At 40.5% G+C, this 14,695-nt stretch overlaps 1 protein-coding gene across 4 annotated transcripts in view; it reads left to right on the top strand.

The window, feature by feature from the left end:
* LOC120537073 (CD9 antigen-like) overlaps positions 1-14,695 on the top strand; it is a 112,946-nt gene that overhangs the window by 78,740 nt on the left and 19,511 nt on the right. For 3 of the 4 annotated variants that reach the window (XM_039765707.1, XM_039765710.1, XM_039765708.1), the window contains exons 4-5: positions 916-1,017; positions 13,828-13,920. In XM_039765707.1, the coding sequence (XP_039621641.1) occupies positions 916-1,017; positions 13,828-13,920 (195 nt within the window). The remainder of the gene's footprint in view (positions 1-915; positions 1,018-13,827; positions 13,921-14,695) is intronic. The other variant, XM_039765709.1, reaches the window with a different exon arrangement.

Below are 14,695 nucleotides of genomic sequence, written 5' to 3'. Positions count from 1 at the left end.
CAGCCTTGGCACGACACACACCCACACACACTACAGAGACAAAGAAAACGCACTGGGAACTTAAACGACAAAAAGTATAATGAAATTAAATTACTAAATGAAAAACAATAATACCACCCCTGATCCCTTCGGCGATATTACAATTAACAGATAAACATGACAAACACGCAGTAAAGTCCATGTATGAAATAATAGCGGTGAAGTTATGTCCAGTGATTAGAATGAAGCGAGGGAAATGGAAAAACACAGTCCTACCGGTAGTTGCTGAAGTAAGTTGACAGATGAATGGTTCAGGAGCGCTCCTTCTTCCGTGAAAGCCAAATAATCCAGACAACGTCCTCAGGAACAGTAAACAGGTAGACGAATGATTCCAGACCCCAACAGACAACACAATCCAGGACACGAAGATGTAAAGCAGGCAAACGACAGGCAGTTCCACAGATAAATACAAGCAGCAAACGACCAAAACAAAAACCTCTCATCTTCGTCCCCTGCCCTCCTTTTGAACCCCTCTGGCCACCTTTGCCCCCAACAGCCCTGCAAGGACTGCTGGGAGATGCAGTTCTAACCAATGATAGCACTGCTACATAATGAGCCTGCTTCTTCTGTATTTTTACATAAAGGTGTAATTGTTTTATATATTTATGCTTTGATGTTTGTAACATCCCTGATTGTAGTATGAAAATTCTTGTTTGTAAGATTGCAGCAAAAAAGGCTGAATTTGAACAATTGAAGTTACAGCTTGATTAACAGGATAATGGCTTTATTATACCGTTTGAAAAATATTTTGTAGCATAAACTTTCACCCAACATTTCAGTAGCGTATACCCAAGACTTGCTTACAAAACACTGTGTGCTTCATAATGGCATTTTGTATTAGTACAATTACTAACTTCTTTTTGTCCTTATTAACAGATTGCTGAAAATCTTGGTGAATTTTACGCAGTGGTTTATTTGAAATATTTGAACACCAGAGACCCCAGTCTGGCTATCACTCTCAAGTTATTCCACTATAAGGTAGGTTATATGGCTTTTTGTGTTTTACTTTTCAAGCTATAAAAACTTTACATTTCCAGTAGGGTAATAATTCATTTACATATTGTAACATAATGTATATTGAAATGTAAAAAAAAATGTTCAACCTTACCTCATTAATATTGTTTGATTTAAAAAAAAAAATTCTCTCACAGTATAATAAGATGTAATCTGTGTTTACAAACCAAACATATGTCACCATATTATTCACTACTACAGCCCCAGGCAAAAATTATGGAATCGCTACTCTTGCAGGATGTTCATTGAGCTGTTTTACTTTATTGCAAATAAATGAATCACAGATATGACACAAATGTTTTATTTAACAGCTGAAAATTCTGGCATTGTAAAACACGCCTTAAAATTTAATTAAATTGATGTAATTAATGCCACAGCTTTTTTCAGAACAAGTAGAAGAATGGAATCACTTGGTAATTTGAATTTCTAAAACAAATCCTTATACAAGTCTAATAGACCAATGAGTGCTTGCAGACCTTAATGAGATGTTGTACTAGGCTGCATGACAGGAAACATGTCCCAACAAGCTGTCAGTTAAACAGTGGCAAAGATGTTGGTTGTGTTTAAAATTTGGAACAAGTACAGACAAAATGGGAAAGCTGGGAAATGGAAACATACAGGTAGACAGGGAGGAAGATCTGAAAGCAATATGCCTGGAAAACAGAAAATGCACAAGAAAAGAAATGAAAAGAAAATGGGCAAAAACAGGAGTCAGTGTTTGTGACTGAACTGTAAGAAATCAGCTGAAGGAAATGGGATTTTAATGCAGAAAAACCAAACATAAACTATCATTAACGCCTAAACAGAAGAAAACAAGGTTACAGTGGGCTAAGGAGAAGCAGTCATGCACTGTGAATGATAATATTCAGTGATGAATTACAAATCTTCATTGGCCAAGGAGATGATGCTGGAGCTTTTGTTTGGTGCCATTCCAATGAAACATATAAAGATGACTGCCTGAAGAAAACAAGAAACTTTGCACACTCATTGATGATATGGGGTTGCATGTCAGGTAAAGGACCAGTGGAGATGGTAATCTTTACTTCTACAGTACATACACAGGTGTACAGTGAAATTTTGGATACTTTTCTCATTCCATCAATTGAAAGTAGGCTTGGTGATGAAGTCTTTTTTCAGGATGTTAATGCCTCTTGCCACAGAACAAAAAGCATTAAAACTTTTCTTCAAGGAAAGGTATATCAATGACATGGCCAGCATACAGTCCGGATATCAGTTCAGTAGAAAAGTAATGGTGGAAATTAGAAAAAATGGTCCACGGCAAGGCTTCAGCCTGCAAAGCTGATCTGTCATCTGCTTTACAAGAAAGATGGAACATGATTGATGAAGAATTTTGTTTTTCATTAGTGAAGTGCATGCCTAAAAGAATTCAAGCTGCCATAAAAGCCAGAGGAGGTGCAACAAAGTACTAATTTTAATTTTTTGGGTTAATGATTCCAGAAGTTTTCCCTCATTGAATGATTCCATAAGTTTTTCCTCTACTTAGACTGAACACAAAATGTGCCATTAATTTGAAATTCATTTAATTTTTTGAGGTATGTTATACAATGCTAGAATGATCACCTGTTAAATAAAAGTTTTGTGTCATATCTGTAATTTGTTTTTTTTTATTTTGCATCAAAGACAAACAGCTGAATGAACATCCTCCAAGAGTAGTGATTCCATCATTTTCACCAGAGTTGTAAATAATAAATGTTTCTTTTATTGAATAACCTTCTTTTATGGAGCATGATGAGTGTACATATGTATTGTGAACTTGGACCCGGACACACACAGACGGACAACATAGTTTCACCCAACACACCGTTTATTTACAATATTTACAAATTTAACGTGCTCACAAACCCCAGTGCCTCTTGCACCGATTCCCCCAATGTCCAGGCCACACAGTTTCTCTGCCTTTCTCTGGACCGCCTCCCGTCCTCTCTCCAGTTATGTCCTCTTCCACCCGACATCCACTGCTGACTGGAGGGAGGCAGCCCCTTTTATAGGAACCCGGATGGGCTCCAGCTGCTTCCTGGCAATCTCCCGTGGACACACCCCCGTGTGGCGGAAGTGCCGGCTGCGCACCCGGAAGCCGTCCGGGTGTCCCCTGTCGTCTTCCCCTCCTGGGATAATCAGGCACTGGGAAGCCGCCTGGCGGTGGCCACGGGTCCCTACAGGGCTGAGCTTCCAAGCCCTCTACCCGAGGCCTCCAGTATAACCAGGACGGACGCCCCCTCTCAGTCTGGAGGAGGAACAAGCCCTCCTCTGGTCCTCCTGGGCGTCCCGGCCGGGCTCCAGCCCCGGCCTGGCACCACAGTATCTATGACCATTGACATGGAAAACTCAGTTCAAATGCTCTCTCCTTGCAGACGCATAACTCCATAACAAATTTATGGGAAGTTATGACACAATCACTTCCTTGATGTAGGAGAAATACAAAAAAAAAAAATACACTTTGCTTTAGCACTAGAGAATGTAAGGTAGAAACTAATCAGATGACTGGGCGCCAGTCCATTGCCGAACAAGTTCATGTATACGCAACACTTGACATATTTATGGAAGCCAGTTAAGCTAAAATAAAATTTTAGGGTCATCAATAAAATATGATTACCTTGAGAAAATCCCATAAAAGACAAAAGGATCAGATCCCATCTGCTGAAACTGTGAGGCGTTAGCCGTACACGATGTCCACTGTACTGCTCAAAAACCAAAATATGCACAGCTTGAAGGAAGATTATACTGAAAATCACAAGCATTTATATTACCTTCTAACTGGATCAAATGCTAATGGTAAAACCTAATCCAGATTTTGCTTTGTTGTACAGACATGCTTTAATAAAAAATTATGATTAACAGGCAAGTAAACTGCTTTCCTACTTTTATTATGCCCATCATTTCTTCAGCACATTTTCCAACACTTCAGTCTGTTAATAATTGCCTTTCCAGCTTTACACAAATGAGTTTCCAGATTTCCTTTTCCTCAGTTGAAATATCAGGTTGTTTTAGACATTTCTCTGTTTTGGTATGGTTAGTCAAAAATTTCACAGCACTCTGTATTCTCAAAATATTGTATGTGACCAGTGTTATTAGTGTAGACCTTTCACAGACTTAATGTAATATTTGAAAGTCTTCTCAAAGCTGTTACAAGAGAGTGTTCTTGGACCATTTGTTTTATGAATATGAACTTTACCTAAAGTAATTAACAAAAGTTATAATAAATATTCCTTTTCCATGATTTCTCTTGCATAATACAATACAATACAATACAATATCAAAATCCTTAAGCTTCAAATACACCTTAAATCAGGGGTCCCCAGCTCCGGTCCTGGAGGACCACTAAGGCTGCAGGTTTTTATTCTTACCCTTTTTTTTAACGAGTGCCCTGTTTGTGCTGCTAATTAACTTTTTGTGAATTAATTTTAATTGAATTGTTTTTTTTAAGATGTGTTCCCCTGAATTTCTCCATCGTTCCTCTGAATTCTTTCCTTAAATGGCACCCAAACAGAAATGAAATGTGAAGTGAGGGAACAAACAGAAGAGCAACTAAGTCAGGGTCTCAAACGCCAACCAATTTCACTCCAACCAGCTACTTAATGAGGTGCAGATTCTTCTCGTTAGTTAAACCCATTCTTTAATTCCGTAGCTTGTTGTTGCTCTCGTGTTGCATTAGCAGACATTTCCGAAATTGTTGATTTTCTGTTTTCTAAGAGCAGTGTTAAAATGTTTTGGGGCCCTGAGCAGATTGACATTCCTGAGACCTTCATCTTTCTTTATTTTCAGTTGTTTTGGCTCATTTTGTATCTCATTGTTCTTTGGCTGATAATTAAGGAAAAATAAACAATTAAGGGGTCTGACACTTTAAGAGCAAGTCGATTCAAATTAGTTCAAAAGAATTTAATTACCAGCAAAAACAGGTTACTCTTTAAGAAAAGGGTTAGAATGAAAACCTGCAGCCACGGTGGTCCTCCAGGACCGGAGTTGGAAACCCCTGCCTTAAATTACTTAAAAACAAGCTTTGCAATCAGTCCAAAATAATTTTGAAAGCATACAGCGAACAAAGCGGTACACCACAGACTGTCCTTCAGTACCACAAAAGAACACAAATAACCCTGTTTATATATAACTTAGGAAGTGCTCATTTTACTGGATAAAATGCATAAGGAATTTTAAATGATAGCCTTTTGACCTTATTTATAGTGCAATATCTATCTGGAATTGTCCAAACTAATTTGCAATTAATGTCAAACATTACAATTCAAAAGAAAAACGAGGACGGTTAAACGAGGATTACAAATGTTCCTTATATAATTATCTATATATATATGATTCACTAAGGCAAGACACCCATGGAAAGCACACCGGAAGGGGCGTGGATTCACTAAGCCGCCGACAAGTAAGACACCTATGGCGCACGCAGGGAGGAGCCACACCCACTAACTCCAAGACCATTGGATACGACGACAACTCGCAGAGCCACGCCCACCAACTCGGGCGCGACGACACAAAAAGAACAACGTCATTTATATTCGTCTGTCGTAGAGGCCTCATGTACCTCCGAGCCACCTTGACTGTTCATAGAGGCATGTTTCTCGCGGAGGTGAGTCGCCATATGCAGCGGGTAAAACAGTTTGCGAGGGGTATCCCATGGGATCCTTAAAATAATCATTTACAACTGAGGTTAAAAACAATGAAGTAAGCAGTCTTTAAAAACCGAGTTTTCGGTTATGACGCATGACTGCGTGCACCATGGCAAACTGTTTTACACGCTACATACAGCAATTCGCATTCCGCGACAAACATTCGTCTTCTTCACTCACGGACAATTATATGTTGCTCTCTCCGGAGTTCCATCTTTTCATTCACTTTCTGTTGTATCCTCAAACCCTCCCTTTTTAGACAACTGTGTTTTTCCAGAAGTGTTCAACCATCAATAAATATTTATGCGGCGTTTGTTATGCCGGGGGTTCACTGTTGTGTTGTATTTTGCTCTCTCCAGAGTTCCAACTTTTCATTCACTTACTGTTGTATTCTCACACCAACCTGTTTTAGACAACCGTGTCTTTCCAGAAGTGTTTAGCATTCAATAAATAATTATGCATGAGATTGAGCGTGTGTCTACCCAGCGCAAAGAGGCGTGCGTAAGCCGTTGAACCCCATTCGGGCTGCAAACCGTGGAATTCCCACTAAGTGTGACTCATACGCTCTCACTGGTTGTGTCCCAACCCTTTGTGCACACCCCCCTCCCACCTCGCTACTACCGTGGTCAGGTGTCTTGGTGGATTATATTTAAAAAAGCAGCCAACGACTCAAGTGACGAGTTGGAGGATAGGCACATGAGGGGCAGTACATACTGAACAAGAATTCAGGAGACTAGCATGACGGAGGGAGCTGAATGGACGTCCTTCTCCTCTTCTCCCCTTCCACACTCCGCGCCGTGCACCCCCATCCCTCCGCTGGGCCGGTTCTAGACAGGCATATTTAAGGGGGCAGACAGAAATGTGAAGGGGGCACATGGTGACGATGGAGGTGGGAAAGGGGTGGGGTGCTCTGGATAACTGTTATTGTCATGTCATTGGATTGCACTTCATCAGGCATCTACCCTAAGACCGGTCCAACTTGGGTGTCCCACCTGAAGGCTAAGCTTCTGCTGGTGTAGCTCTTAGGGTCACTGAGGCACACAAACCCCCTGACCATGATAAGGTGGTAATCCCTCAGGAGGAAAACTGAAAAATAAAACAACAAAAAATAAAATATTCCTCATCAGATTAGAACAACTAAAAACATGACATTTACCTTAATTGGATGGCCTATATCAAATATATTAGAACCCAACAATAACACTTCTCACTATTGCCAATATTAATAAAACTAAAAAGGGTAGGCCAAGTTATTAAAAAAAAAATCAATTCACCAAGTCTTGAAAAATAAAACTGAAAAAATAGAATAAAAAATAAAATAAAGAATAAAATAAAATATCCATCCAGATCTTTACAACCAACAACATAAAAATTATCTTAATTGGATGGCCTAATTCTCAAATAAATTTGCAAAATAAAGTAAGAATAAAATAAGACCTCTCAATATAGCCAATATTTACAAAACTAAAAGGGTTGGCATAGTAATTAAAAAAAAAACAATTCACCATGTCTTTTCCTACAATTCTCAAACTAATTTGTAGAACACAACAGATTTAGAACAGAACATTTGAACTTTTTTCTTCTTTTTTTGTCTTTTTGTCTTGTTTTAAGCTTGTTTGTTTTGCAAGCAACTGAACTCTCTGTTTGTAACTGAACAGCTCCACTCTCCTTTCTCCTCAATCCACTCTACAACAACAGTCTCCTGTTTCCCTTTGCAAAACTCTTCCAAATTCATCCATATCCAAGTTATTTGTTATGGACTTCTCATGGGCCAAGATCACCAAATTCCTCTTTCTTTTATGTAACATGGTGTGACGATAGGGGTTAGGACCGTGACAAAGTGGAGAAGGAACTCTCACACGATGCTGAAGACACACCAATTACCAGGGCTGTTACATACAATTTATGCAACTCAGGAAAGGCTTCCTTGTACTCCTGCAGGAGTTTACACACAGTGGACAGGTCTGTTTCCTTTGAACATTTTTTGAGCAGCATCTGTTTTGCCACAAGAACTTCATTTTCAGACTTACAACATCTGCTACAGTGCCAGCCATCACAGCCAGAGGGTGCAACAGGGTGGGATCTAGAAATGCGCTAGATTTGGGTGCAAGACTAGATATGGCTCTCATCAGGTCAATATTCTTGTGTGAAAATCTAGTTTCCATTTCTGAAATGGCCCTGTCAAGGATGTTGAGCAGGGATCTTTTCAGAGACTGATGGGGGAAATGGTAGGGTCACCAGAGTCTGTATGGCCCAAAGTTGAGAGCACAACACTTTGACCCAGGTGTTTGCTCATTGTTCTCCTTCTCTTTGTTGGATGTGACTCATCCTCAGCAGGAGATGACACTCCCCAACAGTCATCCTCACGGATGTTTTTTAAGGAGTCCAGTGCTGCACTAACAACCTCAGAAGCACTGCACAGATCAACTGACTGAGACTGTAGAATAGCATTTGCTGGTTTCAAGACACCAAGCACCCGCACTGGGAACTTTCCAATCTCAAAGAAGTGATGCCTCTTAATTTGGCATAGCAGGCCTGATTCCTCGGTGCACAGGTCAACTGCAGCATCATCATCCTCTGTCATCTCAGATAGGATACTAAGGATTTGTTCTTGATTGTCCACAGTGCACCTTGTCACCTCACCTCATAGTGGCTTGTCCATCTGATCTCAAGCAGCCTTTTTAGACAAGGTGCATCATGTTTATTGAGCACATAGTGGTGGTGAAAAAGTTGTAGAGTGAACTAGATAGGCTAAAAATCTTTTGCACACGGCTCACTCTGCATGGCATGCACAACCACTAAGTGCAGTTGGTGGTTGTAGCAGTGGATGTATGGGACATATCTGTCAAGCTCTTTTGGAGCAGAGCTTGTACCCACCTCTAACCCATCATAACACTGGCTAAGTATACTGTCAGCACTGTAGCCAGCATCAGAAAGGTGTAACAGTATCTCAGAGGTGATGTACTCTGCATCAAGTTGTTGCAAGTCAAGCAACCCAATAAGATGCTCCTCTGGCATGGAATTTCTGACAAACCGTATTATCACAGACACATTTTCCACATTGCACCTATCCCTGGTCCCATCACTTTTGAGGCAAAACCCTGCAGAATCAGCACTTTCATATTTTTCCTGACCTCTCCAAGCACCATGTCAGCCAGTGTTTGGATAATTTCATTTTGGATATCCTTAGATGTGTATTTTGCATTTTTTGGGACACCCTTAGCAATGCTTGCTAGCTTCTCATCCTTCTCTAAGGTATATTCCATCAGTTTTAGAAAAATACCTGAAGCAATGTCATCATCATTACTCGCTGCATCATGTCTCAAGGTTTCTGCAGTCCCATGGAGCCCCAACTCATTTACACAGAGAAACCTTATAGCACTACCAATACTCTTGACATAGTAATGTTTTTTTTCAAGTTGTGTTTTACCAACCAACATTGAATCCACAGTCCCCCTGTGGCCTCTCTGCTTTTATGCTCAGTCCAGATGGTTGAAGCATGCACATGGTTGTGGCTGGACACATGCCTCTGTAGCCCCTTGTCTCGATCAAGTGCTGCTTTCCAGTTGTTAAAACCAGTTAAGGTAAAAACTACATCCCTCTCATTAACTGTGCTGCCATATTTCCGACAGGGGAACAGAAGCATGCGTCCCACACAACAGAGTACTCCAGCCATGGTCATGTGTGGTACCAGGCAGGATTGAATGATCTTAATGTTGTACCACCTAATACACAGATGGTGTATTACCATTTAACTCACTGGGTAGCTGAGCGGGTTGCTTTGGGGCACCAATTGTTGGCAGAGGTACAGGAGAAGCACTGCCTGTTGATGCCACAGGAATAGACATGCTAGTTGCTGTCTCTGATCATTGCTACTGCTATTGGTACAGCCAGCAGCAGCTCCACACTTTTTAAAAGCTTGGGAAAAAGGATGCATTTCACAGCATTAACTTTCCCTTTGTGAGCTGCTGGAAGCTGGGATGGAAAGTGAATAAATAAGCTTTACTAAAATCGCTGTGATATCATCAGTATATGAAACGAGAAAACTGTTGAGTGCAGAGTTGAAAGCTGGGGCAGGGCTTTGTGTCGGGGTCTGACAGACAGACACGGGTCCTCCAGTCGGCTCTATGCAGCAGCAGTGGTGCTTGTGGGATCGAGAAAGAAACACTTCTCTACCAGACTGAAATTGTGAGAAGAACAATGGACTAGTCCCCCATTGACTGTACAAATATAGATGTATTTTTTTAGTTGTTGTTAATTATTTCACGAGTTGCTATGATTTTGACGATTTGCTGCTTCCTCAAAGTCTCCTGCAGTTGACGAGCTCATTTCGCTCTGCCCTGCCTACTGAGAAACCTGACACCGGGTCATTTGCATACTAAACAGTGATTGGATGTTTAGCTGGGGAGGGTGAGTGGAGGATCTCTGCGGAGTGCTGTGTGAGCTGCGGACAAACAGTGCACGGAGGGAAAGAGCGAACAAGAGGTGAAACCTATCATCTCATTTGTGCCTTTTCCAGTGGATTTTTCAGCTACTGTAGTAAATCTTGTCCATATTCAGTTTGTGGGTAATCTATTATTTTCTTTCTCATCATCTAAAAGTTTGATTTAAGGGGGCAGGACGTTTGTTTAAGGGAGCATTGCCCCCACTTGCCCCAGCGTAGAGCCGGCCCCGTCCCTCTGTCTGGCAAGAGAAGGCGCGATTGCGGTCCGCCAGTTTTCAGTCATGGATGATTGTGTGTTGGTTCGTTCCGTGCATTGTTACAATGTTGCTTTTCTTGCTGATTTATTACATTACCGATTTTTCAAATGTTAATTTTCTCCCTGTGCTTAAAAATCATTAAAAAACCGGCCTGATTATGCGGCGTATGGTACACCGCGGGTTGGCTAGTTTTTTATATTTCCATCCCAGAACTTGTGTGTAGCTATATGGAATCACTCAAGTCCACCACACTGACAGGGCAGAGCTGAAGGTACCCAATGTAGCTCGTGAGTGTTAGCAAAACCAGGATGCCACACCACTGAGTTGGCTTTAGTGAGCACCACCTCAGGTTGAGTGAAATAGAGACTGGGATGTTTGTGATGGATTGTGAACAAAACATGTGTTTGCAGTATTTCACTGTATTTGTGTTTTATTATTGAATGCAAAACATGCAGAAGGCTGTTGCTTCTCCCCCAGTTGCCAGGTTTTCACTTAAAGCATGCTAATCCCAATGCAAATTATTGTTGCATAAATTATATAGTATGTGCCATCTACTCAGCTAGTATAACAAAGTTACTAGATTGTGTCTGATGTCCTGTATAAGTAAGCATTGGCATTTGATGTGTCGGCAGGTTGATTGTGGCTGGCTGCAGGGGTTGCGGGAACAGAACAGGAGGGGAAGGGGGCTGTGAGGTCTTGACAGGCCCAGGGCTCTGTGATCTTCAGACAAAGCTTTTTGTAGAAGACTCAATGGGAGGAAAGACCAGAGAGCTTCTTCTAGTGCCATTCATTTATTTTGCCAAAAATATAAGTGAAAACTAAATTGCCAATTCATTCAGAAGTTAAACCACAAGAAGCCAAGTCATTTGTAACTTAAAAAAAACTGACAATTAGAAAAATAGCTATACAGTCTTATACATTTTATAGCACAATTCCATAATATATTAAGTAATGGAATGAAAGCCCATTTAAAATGCCTCAGCTAATATAAGGGTACAGCTTTCTTTAGCAGGTGGGAGAACGTTCATCAAAAACAAATTGGTAATAAGCAACAAATCTTCCATTTACCTCAAAGTAATTTGCCTAAATTTTTCCTAAATTTGGCACATGGGAAATTGTGCATGCCATCTTTGATCTATTGATAGTTGCAGGTGAAAAATGATTATGGGGACAACCCCAACATGTAGTTTTGACCCTGTTATTCTATTCTGGTGTAAGTAGCTGTGTCAGAGTCCATGGAAGAAGACTGCTGCAGACACACCGTGGCATAGATCACTGTGCTCAGTAATTCATAAAAAAAAAAACGGAACCTTCTGCAGCGCTCTAAGCATTCACTGTATGGCCATCAGTCACTTGATTTACTTTACATGTTGTAAAATGAACTAGGCAACCTTATACTAACTCTTTAAATGCCAAATAATGGCAAGATGAACGTAAGCAAATAAAGCTTGTACTGACACCAAGGGCCGACCTATATGGGTTTACCAGCTGGGGTGGCTCACCCAGTTGCCCACTTATAAGAACTTTTAAGGCTCTTTCTTTCTTATCTCTTTTCTCTCTTTACGTTATATAGCCACAACCTTCTCAGGTTGGTAAACCTTCTTTCTCAACTCACCTCTCATATAATGAAACCCTCTGCCATATATGAGGTTTACCTTCTCTTCAGAGACACCAGTATTGTCTTTAGCAGCACTAGGTGTCAATGCATTCATAAACACTATGTAACCCATGAGCATCAGTGGTCTATGAAGTGGTACCTTTGCAGCCTGCTTGAAGAGGTCGCCACACCTTTGAGTTAGGGACAGCATGCGTCCATATATCTGGCTGTAGCATGATGACCAGTACCCACTCCAACTTCAGCTTTAATAGGATGACAAGTTTCAAACTCTTCAGTCCCAAGAGAATTTGCAGCTGTCTCGATCAGGTGGTATTGGTATTGTGTCCCCAAATAACCCATCATGACCTGACACACTTTCTGTTTAGAGACCTCACTAGCATCTTTTGGGAGAACATAACATGTTTCCTCCTTAGTTGCCAGTCTCTGTTTCTTGCAATGGTTTCTACCTGTCGCCTACCTTGTACACCCTGTACATTTACTGTACGTGCCATACCACTCCTCAGCATTACCCTTCTTTCTGCTTTGGCATGAAGATTCATTCCCCCATGCCCTTGTCCTTTATAGTTGGTGCTTGTACCTGGCATTTGCCTCATTCCTAACTAAAACAAGCCAATCACATCTTCCCTGAGTTGCTAAGATTAGTTTTTTTATTAGTAACTTCAGCATAGAGTGGCTTTGCATGCATCATTCAATTCTGTTCCTTTGTTTTTTCTATGCTTCCACTTTTGAATTAAATACCACTAGATTTAAATTTTTTTTGCACGCATTCATTTAATTTTTTTAACTTCTGTAAATAAAGGATGTTTCTGATTGTTTGGACAATGATTGTGTCATTGGCATGGCTTCCTGTGGATCCATAAACTATCCCATCATACTGTAAGTGAGGGATAGGGAGAGTACAATAGGACTAAATGAACAATCATTCCAAGTGTGGTCATTTAAAGTAATAATGGGTCGAAGGCCATGATACATGTTGGGATGCCTACTCGGCTTTCTCCATTTACTTATAACTAAAAATTAAACATTGCTCAATGCTGTGAATATGAACAAAAATTTGTTACCCTCTGGCATTCTAACAGATAAACTGATGCCTATGAAGGCTTCTTTATAGGTTGTATTCTAGGGCTTGAAGTAACTCTGTCTCTTCTGCTGTCTTGTCAACCAGTGACTTCTCCTTCTGGGTGGCTGGGCTTTTATGGTCCTAGGACTGAGAGGGGCGAAGTCAGCTGCCCTCACTGGGTGGTTTATCAGCACAGTGGAGGCAAAGGAAGATGACACAGTCACACAGACACTCAGCTTGTGGTTGTATTACGTGCCTGGGAGGAACCTGGATGGTGACCCTCTGACACACGTGTGACATAAGCTTGTCACAAACCAACAAACTGTAGCAGTAAACTATAAAAATAAGAAATGAGAAGGCAAGCAGTTTTGTGACTGTTTTCCATGTTTAACTTATTATGGTTGGAATTTTAAGATTTATTTATACTGTAATTTACTTTTTTCAATAATGTGAATTTTATAGCTTTCTGTAATTTTAGTCATAATGTCTTTTATATAAAAGCAAAAAATGCTGAGTTGAACAGACCAAATAAAAGCCAAGGAAAACCTGCAGACAACACTAAGATGGCTGCCACATCAGTCTAACATACAAACCGAGACCTAGTAAATGCTATCAGTGAAGGCTTCATGTCCCCCATTGATCCTACCTGCTCAACAATGCCTTACAATCTTAGAATGGAACCAAAATGGTTCAACTGTGTAGAAACACACATATGAAGCTAATATGTCATTTTCATGGCTTTTTTGAATTTACAGTATGATTGCTGTGGAGTTGCCGGGGGTGTTTTGGAACCTTTTATTCATGAAACGTGTCCGATAAAAGGAATATGGGACCAATTTACCACAATGGTAAGTACTGTATGTCATTTTTAGGTACAATAACCACCTCCTGCAATTGCCACATCTGTCTGTCTGCATGAAAGAACTCTGCTCTCAGACGATCAATTTTGTTAAAATTTGGCCCACTTATTTCTCAAGGAAATTTGTCAGGATAGTTCATTTTTAATTGAAATATCTCATCTACTGCGGTGGGCTGGTGCCCTGCCCCGGGTTTGTTTCCTGCCTTGCACCCTGTGTTGGCTGGGATTGGCTCCAGCAGACCCCATGACCCTGTAGGTAGGATATAGCGGGTTGGATAATGGATGGATGGATGGATGGATATCTCATCTACTGCACACTGTAAAATGTTTGCAATTTCAAAATCTTCCATTGAAAAGCAATGGCAAATTTCTGAACTAGAGATGTATGATATATTGGAAACTGTATTGTTATCGGCCGATGTTCATTAAAAATTACAACATCGAAATCGGTCACATGTGTACATTTAAACCAATACTGCCAACTGATATAATTCTGGCTTATCAACATTGTCAGTTCACTAAATAATTAAATGCTGGTTTCGTTGTTTGGTGAGGCAGACATTAAGCTGCAGAAAAACATGCATTAAAGCACAGCCCCTTGCGCTTTCCTAGTTTTGCCTACAGGAACACTACGCACGTTGTTTACTTTGCCTGCAGAAATGAGATAATAATATGAGGAGACTTTAGAATTAAATCTTTCAATATCACAAATTTAATTACCCATCTGAAGAACCTCCGTAACGAATTATACACAGGATTTTTAG

This window comes from Polypterus senegalus, chromosome 10, assembly GCF_016835505.1.
Source record: "Polypterus senegalus isolate Bchr_013 chromosome 10, ASM1683550v1, whole genome shotgun sequence".
Taxonomy (NCBI): Eukaryota; Metazoa; Chordata; class Cladistia; order Polypteriformes; family Polypteridae; genus Polypterus; species Polypterus senegalus.
The sequence above is the reverse complement of the archived record's forward strand: the minus strand, read 5'-3'. Positions and strand labels throughout refer to the sequence as shown.